Source organism: Balaenoptera borealis, assembly GCF_965194805.1.
Source record: "Balaenoptera borealis genome assembly, chromosome: 9".
In the NCBI taxonomy this organism is placed as follows: domain Eukaryota; kingdom Metazoa; phylum Chordata; class Mammalia; order Artiodactyla; family Balaenopteridae; genus Balaenoptera; species Balaenoptera borealis.
The window spans coordinates 27,212,968-27,231,402 of NC_138873.1; the positions used below are offsets into that span (position 1 = coordinate 27,212,968).

General features: G+C 42.3%; 1 protein-coding gene and 1 long non-coding RNA gene across 5 annotated transcripts in view; one reads left to right on the forward strand and one right to left on the reverse strand.

Annotated features, from left to right (window-relative positions):
- LOC309635021 overlaps positions 1–18,435 on the reverse strand; it is a 517,380-nt gene that overhangs the window by 350,663 nt on the left and 148,282 nt on the right. The window lies entirely within an intron of this gene.
- Positions 1,747–18,435, forward strand: part of MAP7 (microtubule associated protein 7) — a 161,333-nt gene continuing 144,644 nt past the window's right edge. For 2 of the 4 annotated variants that reach the window (XM_082405681.1, XM_082405687.1), the window contains exon 1: positions 1,748–1,944. In XM_082405681.1, the coding sequence (XP_082261807.1) occupies positions 1,878–1,944 (67 nt within the window). In that variant the 5' untranslated portion in view covers positions 1,748–1,877. Of the gene's footprint in view, positions 1,945–18,435 lie in introns of all 4 variants that reach the window. The other 2 variants (XM_082405686.1, XM_082405682.1) reach the window with 2 other exon arrangements.

An 18,435-nucleotide genomic window follows, 5' to 3' on the forward strand; every position in this document is an offset into this window, starting at 1 on the left:
ATGAAGTTTCAAAGGAGGCAGGAGCGGAGGGGGTGGCAGCAAGTTCAGCTCCTCCCCGGGAAAGGGAATCATGATGATTCCGTGAGATTCTGAGATGGATGTGGGAGCTCAGGACAGATGGCTTCCATGTTGTAAGTAAAGGACAACAGAAAGCACAACGTGGTGGTGTGTGACATTTAACGGACGTCATCCATTCCTGCATTCACGCAACTGTTACAGACACCGCGTGAGGTTTGGAATGCAAAGTCTGTACAGGGCCCAAGTGAAGAATTTTGGTATGTTTCTTATTGCATTTATTTTTGTGTAACTTGTGACAAACTGAAACATAAGTTATCAAAAGAATGAGAGAAGGGATAAGCACACACAAACCCAAAAACCAAACACCCATACAAATAAAAACACCAATTAGTCTTCGATATTTTGGGGGGTGGGGAGTCAAAGAAAGAACTCATTGGTTTACTTCAGTAAATGGTATAGCAGAAAACAAACACCTCCTTTTGAAAACAAATCACCTCCTTTTCCCAAGGTTCTTCCAGAGAGTTCAACTCTCAAAATTCAGCTAAGGGAGTCTTTCTGATGTTCACAGGAAAGTGTCTTAAACTCTGGTGACAATGTAGTGAAATATATCTTTGCTTGGGCCCAAGCTGAGGTCTGAAACTACTTCCACCCACCTGTTTTATTTTTATCGATTAGAAGTGTGATAAGAGGTATTTGAATGTGATTTAGGAAGATCATATTGCTAAATGATCAGTTTGCCTAGTTCACTGTAGAAATGGCACTAAGGGAAAATCCAGGACTACAAACCACAGCACGTGTCCCTTAAGCAAAACCTCTGCCTAGTCAGCCAGTGACCCAGTAAACCAAATAAAACCAGTCCACTGCTGGGCTCAGTGGCAGGATGTGCGTGCAAGGATGGTAAGAATTGTCACCCTAGCGAGAAATCCAACACTGTTCTCAGGCACGCTTGGGTGTCCACTAGATTCTGCTTAAGTCCTTGAAAGGGTTTTAAACTGTTGGGAGCTTGCCGTTTGTGTTCAGCCAACCGAGTCTGTGGGAGTACATCTCTGTGTAACGAGGCAGAACTGAGCGCTGCTCAGTTTTGTTCTTTTATGTTTCCATTTATACAGGCTATTTTTTTTTCCTCAGTATTTTGTTGCTTAACGTTTATTTGCTTATTAGAGCAGAAATTGGTTTCTCCGCAGCTAATAATGTTTCTTTAAAAAAAGAAACTTGTTGCCTACTGGGCACAAGTTTCATTAAGCTGTATGCCCTGGGGTTCATCAGATATAGAAGCCTGGTGAAAAGACTGGTCATCAACAATGGCGTCCTAAAACGCAGAATGGAGACCGGACCGCAGTGTGGAATCCAGCCCGTGTACTTCGGCTTTCCACGTGGCATCATACTCTTTGGCGGCTGTCACCATGAACGCCAGTCCTGGCGAAACTAACATTGACCTGGCTGCTTCAGAGCTCAGAGACGAATAGAGCGTCCGCACGCTCTCGCCTCACTTTGTCTGATCCTCAGACCGTCCCAGTTCCTAGCGCCACCAAGCGTCGCCGACCCGCCTCCAGACCTCGAGGTGCGGGCAGCCGGGGCCTGAAGCTCGCGGCCCAGGTGCCTGGCTCCGCCCGCTCTCATTGAGGAAACCCAGCCGCGTGAGTCGGAGTGGCTGCCAAGCCGCACCTGCCCACGAGGGGGCGCGCCCGCGCGCCGGGCCCAGGCCGCCTCGGGCTCGCGAGCGCTCGCTCCTTCCTCCCTCCACCCTTCCCTGACGGCGTTCACCTGTCTGGGCCGGGGGCCTGGCAGGCGGGGGGGCCGGCGGGAGCCAAGCCGAGGAAGAGGGCGGAGCGGCTCTCCGGGAGCGTCATCGGAGCACCATGGCGGACCTGAGAGCTGGCGGCGACCGCCACACGGGCGGCGATGGCGCTGCGCAGAGCGAAACAGGTGAATGAGCTGTGGGGGCAGGTGGTGGTCCGGCGGGCTCGGGCGGGGAAGAGCGAGCAGGGCTGTGGGGGTCGGGGGGTGGGGGGGTGGGGGGAGTGGGCTCGCGCGGGGCGCCGGCGCTCCCCTCCCCCGCCCGGCCGCTGCCCGGAAAGGCCAGTCCGGCGCGCCGCGCACCCCGGCTCGGAGCCCGCTTGCCCTCCGCCTCCGCGCGTCGGCTGCTCGGCCCCGGCGCCCAAGTTCGCCGGTGCCCGGCCGCAGTGCCGGCCGCCCCTCTTGCGCTCCAGCTCGACTTACCCCAAACAGGTGGAAACGCGCCAGGGAGCGCGGGCGGGAGGAGGAAGTGGAGAGACGCTGGCCGCCCCTCTACCACCTGCCGGGCTGGGTCTAATTAAATTGAATGGGAAAATCGTATCCCCCAAACCAAACCGCCAGCCGGAAAATCCTCGGCCAGGTACGGCTAGCAGGATTACCCTTTTCTGCGCAAACTCTCTGGCCTTAACCGGCGCACCGGGTGCCGGGGTAGCCCGGCGCGATGGTCGCGCGTGAGCAGCGCCCGACCCCTGCCCTGGGGTCCGCAGTTACGACCGGCTCACGAGAGTTCTGAGATCTGGGGTCGCGAGGCAGGGGCTGGTTGCAGGATGATGGGGCCTGCAGGTGCTGGGGGGTGGGGTGGCTCAGAGATTCGTTGACTTGAAACAAGGGTCCTCGGCGTTCATGTTTTTAGTCCGTGCACCAACCCAAGGCGGGAACGCTGGCTCGGCTCCTCAAGGCGCTGTGTTGAGGAACCCCCTCTTCCCAACTTCCACGCCAGAGGCAGGGGCAGGAGCTCACATCTCCAAGAGCGTGAAGTCCTCCCCTCCCCCATTTTATTATATGCAGCCGATTTTCCCCCTCGCGATAGTTTTTTCTTGCAGATCCACCCCTCTCTCCTGGTCCCCTCTTCTATTCTTGGCCAGTAAACTGTTTCTGGTACCTTCCTACACTTGGGATGGGGGCGGTGAGGTAGTTTCTTATGTTAAAAAGACATTCAAATTGCAGGCTCCCCAGCTGTGTTGTGTTTTCTGCGTACACATAATTGGAAACAATTGTTATCTAAATGTAAGACTCCCCCCACCCTCAAAAAAGAGGTATTGACTTAGAAGGTATGCTTATTTTAATGTGAAAGGTCCAAAAAAGCTATAAGAGTATTTGCAAATGATGTATCTGTTCTGCCAGGTAGAGTTTGGGCGCCTAAAGACTAATGACTTAATCCCTCCAACCAAAATACCTGAGGTTAAGACAAGGGCTCTTGAACTTGTTTACTTTGAAGTCACGCTACTTCCTGTAGGGTGGTTTATTTTGTCTTAAAATGTTTGAAAGATTGGCAGGTCATTATTTTCGTTTGGGGTGGGGAAGGGGTGGCTTAGAGGACGTGCCTTTGTAATTGCTTTAGGGAACTTGATAAGCCGGGTGCTGAGGGTTACGGTCCCCCAAGAGAGGGCAGCAGGAGGGCAGCATCCTCACTGAGAATATAAATGGTTTGGTGCCTAATCCCCACAAAGAAAAAAAAAAAAAAAACTGCTTCTGTACACAGTAGTTTTTGCTCAAATAAATAATAAACACTTCCTAGAATCTGCACATGAACAAGCTGTTCAGATGTAAGTGAACTACAAACTAGCTTATTCAGTGCCCAAGCACGTTAACTAACGAACTGGTCGTGCTTCTAACAATTAACCTACAAATCAACCCTGTGGCCGTCAGTGAAATATTTTCTTTAGGAAGAGGGCAATTTAATTGGCTGCCGTCTCCTTCATAGAAAACAATTCTTCCACATCTCTACCTAGAAACTCCAGTTTCCAAGGGACAAATTTTATAAATGGTCTTTCGAATAATTGTACTTTATAATTTAACTAAAACTTATTGCCGGCTCACATCTTTTTCCTATTTTTCTAGCCCTGGATTACTATTAAGGTTTTTCGTGCTCAGAGCACCTGTGTGAGCAGGTGTCAAAGAAAGAAGAAAGATGAAAAAAATATATATATATATTTAAATCTAGGTAGCGATATTTTGAGTGTACAAGTGAGGACTGCTTGAATTTTAACAACTTATGAAGTTTTCCATATATTTAAAACATGTGACCTATACCTGAGTATCAGACTTCAATGTAGTACTTTATTCTTATGGACATATTGCACATTATAACATTCAAATGCTGCAAGTCATTATTTTTTTTTAACAATTACAGGATTGTATTGAGGTGGGTTTTTTGGGGGTGGGGTGGGGATTTCTGTCTTTTGTTAGCATCAAGAGGTGAAAATTGCCACCTCAAATGGCAACATTTGTTGAGGGATTCATTTTCTTCCCTTTTTAGGACTGGTTGTTAGCCGGTAGGGCCCATTCTTAAATGTCTCTCTTAGTTTTTCTGTCCCTGTGCAAAGACTGTGGTCTAATTTTAGGGCAATTTAGTTTAGAATCTCAGGTGATTATAAAAAGAACACCTGTAATGTGTTCATAATTATATACATATGTATGTATGTGTATCAAAGATGGGTTGAAAATTGGCAGTATATGACCTATAAAATGAGACATTTGTTAAGAATATTGAAAGGTAGCATATAAAAATCATATTTCTTTCAACATTTAAAAGCTATTTCTTTTTTTTTTTAAAGAGATATTATACCCTTTTTAAAAAAATTTTTATTTATTTATTTATTTATTTATGGCTGTGTTGGGTTTTCGTTTCTGTGCGGGGTCTTCCTCTAGTTGTGGCAAGCGGGGGCCACTCTTCATCGTGGTGCGCGGGCCTCTCACTATTGCAGCCTCTCTGGTTGCGGAGCACAGGCTCCAGACGCGCAGGCTCAGTAGTTGTGGCTCACGGGCCTGGTCGGTCCGCGGCATGTGGGATCTTCCCAGACCGGGGCTCGAACCCGTGTCCCCTGCACCGGCAGGCAGACTCTCAACCACTGCGCCACCAGGGAAGCCCTAAAAGCTATTTCTATCAGTATATATTTTCTACTCAAAGGTAGTCAAGTCACATTCTTTATGGTGATTTTTTAAATTTTTCTTGAGAATGAACAGTTCTTTCCACATATATTTCAATAACAAAAGGTAGGCAAGAACTGAGAAAAATAATTGACTTGGAAACAAGTTTTCAATTTCACCACTAGAGGATGTCAAGTCCTTTTTAAATTATTATTTTGAGTAACAGATTGAAATTCACAAAATTGCCTCTGCCCAGGCTTTGTGTACTTAATCTTATGCTAGTGCTTGAGAGTTGTGAAAGTGTGCAGGGCTAATTTCTCAATTTAATAACTTCCTTTTAAAAAGCCTACTGAATTAAGACCAAAGTTAAAGCTGCTTTTGAATAACTAATAAGAGCACACTTTCATGCACAGGGAATAAGTTAATGCCTATAATCTGTGAATTCTGTTGCTATTCCTTTGGGGAAAATGACATAGAACCTGGAATTGGGCTTATTCTCTCTTTAGCAGGCAGTGCAGTGGAAGAACATGGGCCTTTTTTGTGATCTGGATCATGACCCTTCACTGCATTTTTCCAAATTAAAAAGTGATATTTAAGGTCTTAGATTTCAGGGTCTACAAATATCTGCAAATAAAAATTGTTAGATGGGGGTCAGACTACAATTTGTTATTAGACTCATTGTTTTGAAATTCACGTCCTAAAGCTATTAATGCTTCATTCCAAGTGAATAGATAACTTTTTTCCTGTTATATTTTGGCTGGCTCTTACCTTTGCATCTTGCGAAGTAGGAGGAAAGTATTATTAGATGAGGCATTTGTGCTCAGGAGAGTGCATTTATTTGATATCATTAGTTAGGCATGTGTGTGAAACACTAATTTGTATTGGCATGTTCTCTAAAAAAAAAAAAATCTGACATCTTTGCCTCCTGGTGCATGACAAAAAATCATTTGAAATGGGTTATTTTTTAAAACTCAGGTCTCATATTGTTATAAGAATTGAAAATATTGAGGCTTAGCATAATTTGACCAAGAAATATGTACCTTCTGTAAAGCTTTATGGTGACTGAAAGGTTGATGAAGACATGATCCGTGGATTTCAAAAGGAAAACATCACTCACAAATAATTGCAGGTTATGAGGAGTTAAGTGAAGAAAGAATTACTTCTAGCTGTGGTCTTTCATCATGGAAAACGTACTGGGCATAGTAATTTAAATTTTTAAAATGGGTAAATGACATATAAAGTTGAATGGAGGAAAGAGAAAAATAAAGGTGCAGATGTGGAAAAGAGCAAAGTTTTGGTCATATTGAGTTGTGTGAGGCTCATCATGAAAGAGTCTAGAAGATGGATTAGGAATGCAGGCACACTGAGGCCAAATTGTGGAGTGATCAAGCTTAAGAGGTTAGTACATGATTCTGCAGGCAGTGAGGAAATGTTGATGATTCCTAAGGATAACATATCTTTAATAAAGTGCGATAAATTAGGTAATTCTCTACCCATGGATCTTGAAAGCTTGATTGCAAAGTCTAGCAGAAGAGCTCAGCTGTACCTTTTAGGAATGCATGGTCCCTTCATCTAGGAAAGTCATTCGCTTGATTGATTTTTGCTGCTTTGGGAAGGGTATCACGGGGCGGGGGAAGGGGAGAGTGTATGAGGAACATATGCATAACCAGGCAGGTTAGCCAAATCTCTGGTGATAGTGAGGTGATCGGTATTCTACCCATGTGATCCTCATTTTGAAGTAGCAGTGTAGACTAGAGGAGGGATTTAAGAAGGGCACATTCAGCTACATACAGACTAGCTTTGAAGTTCCTGCAAAAGTCTTCTGGGCAGGCATTGGGCCAGCACTATGGCATGGCAGTGGAAATGGGAAGAGAATGGTTAATTCAAGATTCTACAGAGGCATGTGTCAAAGGATACAGGTAAAAAGTTGACATGTAATATTATACACCAGGTTTAAGTTTGGCTCGTTGGTTTAGGGGTGGCGTGAAAATAGTCACGAGGAGGACCTGGTTTTGGTAGGAGAACTAGAAAAATCTCTGCTTTAAACATGGAGATTTGAGATGCAAGGGGGGTGTGTAAGTAGAAATGTCTAATGGGCACATGGAAGGATGGGAATAAGGAGAAAAACAGGTTGGGACTCTGGGATTCATTCCATAAGGGGAACGTGATTGAAGCCATGAGGGTGAGGAGAGTTTTGAAAGAAAAATGGAAAGGGGATGAGACAACACTTCAAGCACAGGAGGAGGAAGAACCAGCAAAGAAGGTGGAAAAGCCAGAAAGTCAGGAAAAGCATAATTGAGCTATGCCTTACCTGCCAAGGGAGAGGGACGAGGAGGTCAAGGATTCAGAGAGTGAAGAGGGAAAAAAACCCATTGGCGTGGTTACCAAGTAGTCACTGGTCACCCCCAGAAGAGGCATTCCAGGGGATGTAGCAGATTATTTGATTAATAGACTAGCACTTGGAAAGTAAAGATAGCCAATTTAAAAGACCCTCCATAAAGTTCACTGGTGAAAGGAAAAAATGCCAAATCCTTGAAATTTTTCTTTTTTAAATTTATTTATTTATTTATTATTTATTTGTACTTGGCTGCCCTGAGTCTTCGTTGCTGCCCGCGGGCTTTCTCTAGTTGCGGTGAGCGGGGGCTACTCTTCGTTGCGGTGCACGGGCTTCTCATTGCGGTGGCTTCTCTTGTTCCGGAGCACGGGCTCTAGGCACGTGGGCTTCAGTAGTTGTGGCACGCAGGCTCAGTAGTTGTGGCTCGTGGGCTCTAGAGTGCAGGCTCAGTAGTTGTGGCTCGAGGGCTTAGTTGCTCCGCGGCATGTGGGATCTTCCTGGACCAGGGCTCAAACCCATGTCCCCTGCATTGGCAGGATTCTTAACCACTGCGCCACGAGGGAAGTCCCCCCTTGAAATTTTTCTAGTTAAAACTTTTTAATTTGCGTACAGTTTACTGCTTTAGGGGGTGTACAGTTCATTGTTTTGTCGAATGTATAGTCATGTAACCACCCCTATGATACTGATCCGGAAGAGTTCTCTTGCCCCAGAGAATTCCCTCATGCCACCCCTCTGCAATCAGGTTCTCCTGTCCTTAACGCCTGGCAACCACTGATCTGTTCACCATCCTAGTTTTGCCTCTTCCAGAGTGTCATAAAAGTGTAATCATACACATAGACTTTGTTTTTTTAAATTTTATTTTATTTTTTTATACAGCAGGTTCTTATTAGTTATCTATTTTATACATATTAGTGTATACACATCAACCCCAATCTCCCAGTTCATACCCACCCCCCCGCTTTCCCCCCTTGGTGTCCATATGTTTGTTCTCTACATCTGTGTCCCTATTTCTGCCTTGCAAACTGGTTCATCTGTACCATTTTTCTAGATTCCATGTATATGTGTTAGCATACGGTATCTGTTTTTCTCTTTCTGACTTTCACTCTGCATGACAGACTCTAGGTCCATCCATGTCTCTATAAATGACCCAATTTCATTCCTTTTGGCCGAGTAATATTCCACTGTATATATGTACCACATCTTCTCATATAGACTTTTGAGTCTGAATTTTTTTCACTTAGCATAATGCATTTGAGATTCAGACGCGTTTTGTGTATCAATATTTATTGGTGGTAGTTTGCCAATTGTAAGGAAGTCCCACAGATTAATCCATCCACCCACTGAGAAACACTGGGTTATCGCCAGGCTTTGGTGATATAAATAATGCTGCTGTAAACATTTATGTACAGGTTTTTCTTATTTATCTAAGGGAAATACCTGGGAGTGGAATTGCTGACTCATATGTAAGTGTATGTTTATAAGAAACTGATGAACTCTTCTCTGGAATGGCTGTGCAATCTTGCATTCCTACAAGCAATGTATGTGAGTCTTACTTGCTCTGCCTCCTTGCCAACACTTGATGTTGTTATGTTTAGTTCTGTTTTTTAGCCATTTCACCAAGTTCTTTTAGTAAAGCGATGTAATCACCTCAAAGTAAAATAGTGCCCTTAGGGATGCTGAATGATGCTCACTTGAACTAGGAAAACTTGTGGAGGTAGAGTTGCTCCCAGAGCCCGGGTATAATGTGGAGTTTTTATTTGGCTCTAATGTCATTGGCTTCTTTATTCTTTTTTTTCCCCATAGTATTTATTTCTTGTGGAGTCTGCCTTCTGAAGCTGATTATGAACAGAAGTGCTCTCATCCACTGCATCCCATGCCAATCCAAATTCTCTTCTCCTCCTTAATGTCTGTCTTCTAATCCCTTGAGATACGGCTTTCCAGAATTTGGAAATAACTTTTCTGGTGTTTTTTGCAGTTAGAAAGCTGGAAATATTGATGCTGTAATTTGTTTTATTGTCTGGATTACTCTTTGTTGGCAGAATTTATGTTGTCAAACCCGCTATTTAGTATCTGTTCTCAGTTACTGAAGTGTACTTGCAGAGCTTTGTAAAAAGTCTTGGTGATGTCTTTGGACATTTAATCACTGAGCATGGTCTAAGGTTCTATATGCTAAATGTGTATGATGTTCAGGCTTACTTTTTTCTAGAAAATCCATTTTTTAAAACTTTTTATTGAAGTCTAGTTGATTTACAATGTTGTGTTAATTTCTACTGTACAGCACAGTCACTCAGTATACACATATATACATTCTTTTTTATGTTCTTTTCCATTATGGTTTATCCCAGGATATTGAATATAGTTCCCTGTGCTATACAGTAGGACCTTGTTTATCCATTCTATATGTAATAGTTTGCATCTACTAACCCCAAGCCCCCAGTCCATCCCTCCCCCACCCCACCCCTTGGCAACCACAAGTCTCTTCTCTTTGTGAGTCTGTTTCTGTTTTGTAGATAGGTTCATTTGTGGCATATTATAGATTTCACGTGTAAACGATATCATACGGTATTTGTCTTTCTCTTTCTGACTTACTTCACTTAGTATGATAATCTCTAGCTGCATCCATGTTGCTGCAAATGGCATTATTTCATTCTTTTTTATGGCTGAGTAGTATTCCATTTGTGTGTGTGTGTGTGTGTGTGTGTGTGTGTGTGTAGATATATATATAATATGTAGATAGATAATCTCATCTTCTTTATCCATAGAAAATCCAGTTTTTAAGTTTGTCTAGCTCTTCAGTGGGTCAGTGCTTTCTTCCTCTTCATTAACTCTTTTAAAAAAAATTTTTTAAAACCGTATCACATTTTATTTTATTTATTTTTGGCTGTGCCATGCAGCACGTGGGATCTTGGTTCCCCGACCAGGGATCGAACCTGCTTACCCTGCACTGGAAGCTCGGAGCTTTAACCACTGGACCATCAGCGAAGTCCCCTCTTCATTAACTCTTGAAAATGCTCTGACTTATAGTTCACAAATTTAAATGGCGTCAGATGGTTTTTCTCTATTTGTTTACTGTTCTCCTTAGCATCTTTATTTGAGAAATAGCCAGTTGAGAAAATCTATAAGATTTTCTTTTAATAGGTGCCACTTTGAATTTTGATTTGAAGAGTAATATATTTTTGACAGCAAGAATTCACTGCACTCAACAGTTCCTCATCCTTGAAAGCTCCTACAGAAGCAGTTGTGAAAGAGAATTGTGAGAAAATGCTGACAATTGACACACCTGACCAGATAGCGCAGATGAATGTAGGGATGCAAGACTAAGCAGAAAGGAAGCTGAGTGAAATGCATTTGGAATATGTGAACTGGGCTTTGCAAGCATTGCTAGTAAAGCTGTGTATATTTAAGTATAGAATATTGAGATTTGGGATATGTTAAAATTTCTTTTGTGCCTTTTTTAATGCTATTAAAGCCTCCTTTTTGGAGTTGGCTTTCTGGTAAACAGAAGCATTACTACTTACTATGGCATAACCTTCCATGTATAAACCTTGTATCCCTGACACCGTTTAAAGTACAAAAGAAGCTATATTCTAGGAAAAGTTTAAATTCCAAGGTGAAATTCTGGAAGGAAACCCCCCTTCCTTTAGTGTTCCCACAACCCAACACAAGGCCTGTTTCGGTGGCAGTAATGTGCATAATTGACTACAGTAAATATACCGGGCTGCTTTTCAAGATTTTAATCCAGGCCTCTGTTTCCCAGAAGCTCCTGACCGGACTCTTTAGTGTGGCAGAGACACCAAACGGCCTGGTTGCATGCTTCCTGCATTCCTGCTGGATTGGTTTCTATTCATGGTAGATGCTCTAAATTAGTACACCCCACAGTCCTGGTGGGTTCAGTTAAATATAGCTCTCTCCTTGGCCATACGGTTATGTTGTTGAACCGATTATTGAGGTCATGTACTGGAGCATCATTGGTTCAGATCATTGCTTCTCAATCTTGGCAGTGAGTGAAAAATCACCTGGGGACCTTTTAAATACCTGGATGCCCACGCTGCACCCTAGGCAATTATCTGAGGACCGCTAGGGGTGGGAGCCAGGTGGCAGTATTTTTTAAATTCCCCAGGTGGTTCCAATGTGGAGTCAAGGTCGAAAACTACTTTAGATCCATTTCCTATTTAGTGCTCTTCCATTTGACCTTAGGTTTAATTTGGAGATGTTGAGTGTATCTTATAAAAACCACCTGGAAAATCCTAACAACTACTGCCCCCAATCTAGTGAGGTTACTCACGTTATCTCTTATTTTACCCCAGTAATTTTTTTTGAAGGAAAGGTAGAAGTGAATATGGGTATGAGTCCACTTGAATAGCCAAGTATTATGTACACATATATTCCAGGACATATTTATGCACTTTTATATCTGAATATGTTCAGGTAGACAAAATGTTAGGTAGTTAGCTTTCTTTTTGTCTACTTTGCTTTGTTGTCACACTGCCTTCCTCTTCCTCCTCCTCCTCAAAACAAGGAAAGGTCAGTTTCGGATAGATAATTAAAGGGTTCTCTTTGTAGAAAATTACATACTTTTCCCAGAGATTTTCATGGTGACCCATGAACTCTAATCACCAGATGCCTGGCTTTGGAGACCAGCCCTTGTTTCTTCTGTCTGTAAATACTTGACACAAGGATGACCTTCGCCGTGATGCCCTCCCCTTCCGCCTTCTGCCTGCACTGAGGCTAATACCCTCTGGGCTAAGCTTTCCTTCCTTCGCCTCTCTTCTTTCTCCTCATTAGATATTACTCTACCGGAGGCTCAGTCTGGTAACCTCTGCTCTTTTCACTTTGCATTTTTTCTCAACGGTATTATTGACATCTATGGCTTTGAACATCACCTCACATGACTATCTCTGGCTCTGTGTGTCAGAACTTCTAGACGCACTTCTGAGTTGCATTTGTGTGTGCTTGTGAGGTTTTGTGGTGCCATCCATTGTGATTTGAAGCCCTTCCAGGGAGAGCTTACCTTTGGCAGAACTGGTTTCCTCTTTTCTCCTCCTTGCAGCTGGCGTCTGCACAGCTGTAAAAATCCAGGACCAAAAGGAAAAGGGCAGTAGGGGAGATGGAATGGCTGTGATCCCTGGAGAAAGTATCTTTAATTTTTTTTTTCCCCCTCAAGATTATACTGAAACTGAGCACGTGTGAAGCTATAGGTCTCAAAAATTGACTACCATGTTATTTAGGGATAATGCTAAACTATTACTTTGTGCTGGGACTCTGGGGTCTGGCCGCCTGGGTTGCAATCTCTTCCCTGCTCCCGACACACAACCTAAGGGATGTTGGGCAAGTCATTTGACCATTCGTCTTCCTCAGTTTCTTCCTTTTTAAAACAGAGATAGTGGTACCAGCCTCATAGGGTGAGGATTAAATGAGTTGATACATGTAACGTACATAGATAAGTGCCTGACACAGCATCAGCAGGAAGTGTTATAATTATTGTGGTCCTGATTATTAAGGATTGGTACTGCATCACTGAAACTGTGGACGTACCCTGGCACGCTAAATTTCTCCCTTAAGCAAATTTTTATTTATAATTGTAAGTCTCTGTAATGAGAATACAAATGTAATGCTGATTTAGGCCTGACTGCAGCTGTGATCACAGGGCCATTGGCTTGGCTCAGGTATGGGAAGCGTCATCAAAGCACAGTGGTGCTTTCCACCTGCCAAAATGATGCACAAAACCTTCCAGTAGTAGATTGCTACACACTGGCCTGTGAGATTCGTGGATTGTGTTGTAATTGAGTTGGACGCCCAGGCCAGCCCTTCCTGCCTTATTTTTGTTTCATTTTTATGGTATTCAAAAGTATTTTTTATTACTATATTATCATTCTAAGTTTTAAGTTCTTAAAGTATGATTGCTACAGAATTATTGCACTTTATTTTTTTTTTTTTATAAAGACAGTGAAATAGAGAGAAAGTCTTTATTTATTTATTTATTTATTTATCGCTGTGTTGGGTCTCCGTTTCTGTGCGAGGGCTTTCTCTAGTTGCGGCAAGCGGGGGCCACTCTTCATCGTGGTGCGCGGGCCTCTCACTATCGCGGCCTCTCTTGTTGCGGAGCACAGGCTCCAGACGCGCAGGCTCAGTAGTTGTGGCTCACGGGCCTAGTTGCTCCACGGCATGTGGGATCTTCCCAGACCAGGGCTCGAACCCGTGTCCCCTGCATTGGCAGGCAGATTCTCAACCACTGCGCCACCAGGGAAGCCCCTATTGCACTTTAAATGAAAGACAGACTTCCATTCTTTTTAAACCAAAAAGATGGACTTGCCAGGTCTGTTATTTCCATCACAAGTCACTGTCACTTCACTGAATGTTTCTCTACGAGAAAAATAGACGAAGCATATACAGCTTGCCTTCCACAAACTTTCGTGAGAAGTTTCACAAACTTTGTGAAGATGCCCTCGTTGTGTATATAAAAAGATACATCCGCGTGCTTTGTACAGTGACTTTGCATAAGTCCCCGGCAGAGTATCAGGAAGTAAAATACAAGTAGAAGAAATAGCTCTACAGTAGAAAGGAAGCGTTAAAATAAATTGAGAAAAGGGAGCTGGAGCCATTTTTAGTCCAGGAGACCTATGAGAGGGCAAATGCCTTTGAATAGAAAAACCCCATAATCTTATAATCCAATGAATCCTCACAGGAAAGAACACTAGTTTGGCGTTTCTGATTGAATTCTTGGTGGTCCAGCTGTAACTGAAGTAGTCAACTTTGAGAACGTCATGTCATTTATTTACAAACCGATCTGGTTCAACGTTTTCCTGCTACTCGCTGAGCATGGAGGAAATAAAAAAAATGGTCCCAATCATCCACCAACTTGTGCAACACAAATCCTAAACCATATATGTGATTAGAATCACATGTCATTGTGAAGGCGGGCAGGGTTTCATTCAAGAAGGTTTTGGAAGAGGAGGAGCACAGAATGTCAGAAGGAAGGAGAAAAAGGCTGTTCTGCCTACATCTGGCTCCTGTTTCAGAAGTAGGACTTGGCATACGGCCTTTAGACACCTGTGAAATCGAGTTCCACACTAGCTGTGAAGTGTGCAGTTACTTTTTGCTGTACAGAGCAAATCGTTTTCTGTATTGATGTACCTATCTGGAAACATGTTCACGGAACAATTTGCATCATTGCAATTGTTTTTAAAACAAACAGGTCTGGTTTAAACCAAACTAAACAAAAACCACCCTCTTCTTGTTTGTAAACAGAAGACAAGAACAAGGTCTTTTTCCAGTGGGCTGGAAGCAGCCTGGCCCTGGGCTCTAAGAGGGGTGCTTCTTGTTCTAGGGGTTTCAGGGCAAGTCTCTTCCTCTATGCCTGTATGGAAACCAGCTAGTACTATCTACAGCAAAAAAATTTGGGAGGGAGGAGAGATTTTTTTATTATGACTTTGATTCCTTTACTGCAATATTGCATGTGTTTGGAACAACCTTTTTTTTTTTTTTAAACACATCAAAGATTTTAGTACCTTCAACAGTGGAAGTGTAGCTGTTTTGCCTTATGATAAAAGGTAAAATGGTCCATTTGTGGTGGTTTAGGAAGTTCACCAAGTCTTTGGCATTATAATCCTTCCTCAGTTGCCTGTCTGAAGTTTACATGAGTTTTAAAGCAAGGGCTTAGAACACGAATATGAAAGGTAAAAGGTATTAGAGATGAGGTTTGGGGCACCCTAAGTGTCCTTATCAACATGTTCATCCTTCTGAGATGTTATTTATTTCTATGTAAGAGCCCCCTAAGATCTCGATGGCCCTGGGTCAGGCAAGATTAAAAGAAGCTGTATTTACCAAAAAACGAACTGGGTTGCTAGTAGTATCTACATGGAAATTAATGCTTCATATCTTTTTTAAAAAAGCGATTATTGTTGCACTAGGGACATCTTTTGCTTAGCAGTTGCAAATATTAAAAGCTGCTGGGCTTGCTAACCCCAAGTATACTTCTCTCTTACCTGTATAATTTAGATGAAGGTTTTTGGTGTTCTGGTTGGTTGCTGACAGTTACAATGGATGTGCTAATCCTTTTCAGTGTGGGCCTTCACTGAATGAAAATGACCAAACCTCAAACCTACCCACCATGATCATATAATTTAGCATTTCTGTTAGTCACTTCTTTCCTCTAGGTTGATTTCAGAACTATGCCGGAGAATTGTATAATCCTTCTTTAGTCAGAGTTGGTTCTAGTTAACAAATACGTCAATAAGTATAAAGTTTAGTACCTCATTTATCTTCTCATGAAAAACATGTTTTATTTCACCACCACCTCATCCATATATCTACATACTGTAGTTTCTTCTAATTGAAACAGTGGGAAGGATTTCTTTTAACTTTCTTATCTGTACTTTCTAAACCATTTAATGTTGAGACAACCAGACTGCTTAGTTCTTATAATGATAAAAAGGGTTTACTTGATGCTTTGAAGCCAAACGGTATTGGCTTCTCAGTGAGAGACCATTAGTGAAAATATATAGGGGGATTTAATAGGTCTACTCTGAGATGTCCTGTCCCCAGTTTATGAATATTATTTTAACAGAGCATTGCAATATTGGGAAATGATTTGAGTAGATAGTATCCGGCCTATTCAATGAAGGTTATGATCATTGACACATAGACCTTTGACTGGCATGCTTTCATTTGCAGCATGTTGATTTCAGTGTGGGATAGAGTGTCTGGATCTTTCTGGGGTCACTGACCGAGATGGTTAATTATATGTGTCAACCTGGCTAGGCTACAGTGCCCAGTTGCTTGGTCAAACACTAGGCCAGATGTTGCTGTGTAGGTATTTTGCAGATATGATTAACATTTACAGTCAGTTGACTTTAAGTAAAATAGATTACCTTCAATAATCTAGGGGGCCTGATCCAATCATTGAAGGCCTTCAGGGGTTTCCCAGAGAAGGAGGAATTTTGCCTCAAGGCTATAATATAGAAATCATGCCTGAGTTTTAGCCTACTGACCTTCCCTACAATTTTGGACTTGCCAGCCTCCACAATCGCAGCAGCTATTTTTCCTTAAAATAAATCTCTTTATATACATTTTATGTATTATATTTTTCTCCAGAGACACAGAACCAAAAGTACTATCCTGTGTTTTTTTTTTCTTTTTTAATTCTGTGTTCTGTGTCTCTGGAGAACCCTGACCGTGATACGTTGGCCCTTAGAAAGAAAATCAAGGGTTTGCCCCAGAATTATTCAAAACACTTAGATTACTTTTTAAGAGAGAAAATTTTAATCTAAAGGTAAAAAGAGGTTATTAAGCCTTCCTAAATTGGAAAAAAAAAATCTTAATTGATGTCAGTTTTAGTTTTAGGAGAAAGAATTGGGAAGAGCAGCGAAGCAGCAAAGGATAAGGGTTGGAGGGAAGTCTCAGTACAGCCTGAAACACATTGTTCTTGGCCTCTCCAATTTTTTTTTTTTTTTCTGAGCTGCACTGTTTATTTCGCTGCTTGAAACCTACGTGACAGTGTGCCACTATAATTATAGGGTTTCATCTAAACCTTTACTACACTGCAGGTACAGAAATATACGGACACATTTTTGGAGAACTGACATTTTGCAAAATGCAACAAACATTTTAATTTATACATAAGGAAGTGTTCAAAAGGATATGCATGTCAAGTTATTGCAGGTTATTTGTGAGAGAATTTCTGCAGGTAAAACATGTTTAAATTTAACCAACAGTCACGTGTCAGTGTCTTTAAAATCATGACAAAAATCTTCTCTCTGGTCATGTTGCCCACGACAAATTACTATGATGTATGTTTTTACTGACCTAAAGACTTAGGACTATCATTCTCCTTAAAATGTCCTTAAAGTAATATACTGAATTGGTTTATACTTATTGCTTTTCACTCCCAAACCTTTAGATCTCATCTCTCAAGTCATGTAGCCACAGTGAGCCATCCATAATAAATTGTGCCATTAAGGGAAACCTGTATATCTTATTCACCTTTATCCCCTCTTCCCCAGAGTTTTTCACACAGTACGTTTTCATTAATTTGTGGGTGGGTAAGAGAGGAGGGAGGCCTGCAAACTGCAGGTGCAGAAATCGTAGAGTGGGCCTCTTCTATCCAAAACACCCACGGAAACACCCACTGAGGGAGGCTTCCATTGTTTTCGTTATTTAGCTTTACGTCTAAAACCTCTGGGGGGCATCAGTCGAATGAGTAAAACAGTACAACTGCAGAGCTTCCCACAAAGTGAAGCCCTGTGAAGTTTAAGTATAGAGATACAGTGACTGCAAGGAAAAGGGCTATCTGAATCTCAGGCTTTTTCTTTCTGCCTGACTGTTTTCCCGTGGGGATATAACTCTAGTTTCCGTTTTCACCAGGTCACAGAATCTCAGGATCAGAAGGGACTCTAGAGTCTAAAAATCCAACCTGTACACAGTGCATTAATCCAACACATCGCCCCAGATCAGTGTTTGTGCACGGCAGTGCTCAGTGATGGAAAGCACAGCTCGTTACATTCCGGTAACTTCCAATCACCGGACCTCAGTCTCTCTTCTTGAACTACACTGAAAGTTAACCTTTAATTCATTTATTTTATTCTTCCAGAGTCTTATTTTCTCTAGAGGAAATGTACTTTCTTTCAAACGATCCTCCTGTGTTATGGCTTAGGATCTTTATGATAAGTCCTAGGTTGTTCTCTTCTGAATATGTTCTAATTTATCATCCCATTTGAAATATCTAGCTCAGACCATGTGATCTGAGGACCAAAAAATAAAGAAGCCTTGTTCCGCTGACTCAGCATGCTGGCTCTCTGCTGATACCGCCCATGATGCTGTTAGGATTTTTACTGCCTCATCACACTGAAGTATAGTGAGCTTACTGTCCGAGGGCCCTCCTTCCTTGTATCTGCTAAAGCTTGGGTAGGTCTTCATTTTGTACCCGTGCAGTTGTTCCTTTTTAATGTAATAAGAGGTGTTCATAGTTATCACGACTAAGTTAATCTTTTTAGCTATAGTCCGTTATTTCAATCTGTTGAGATAATTTTGGTCCTGATTCTAGCCATCTCTCAGCTTTGTTTTATCTGCAGATATAAAGCCCTCGTTCTCATCCGAATCTTTTATAAGGACATTAACCTCCTTTCCTTCCCACTGCCCGCTTCTCAGCTTTTATTTGGACTATTGAGGGCATTTGGTATCCATGCTCATTCCCCTGA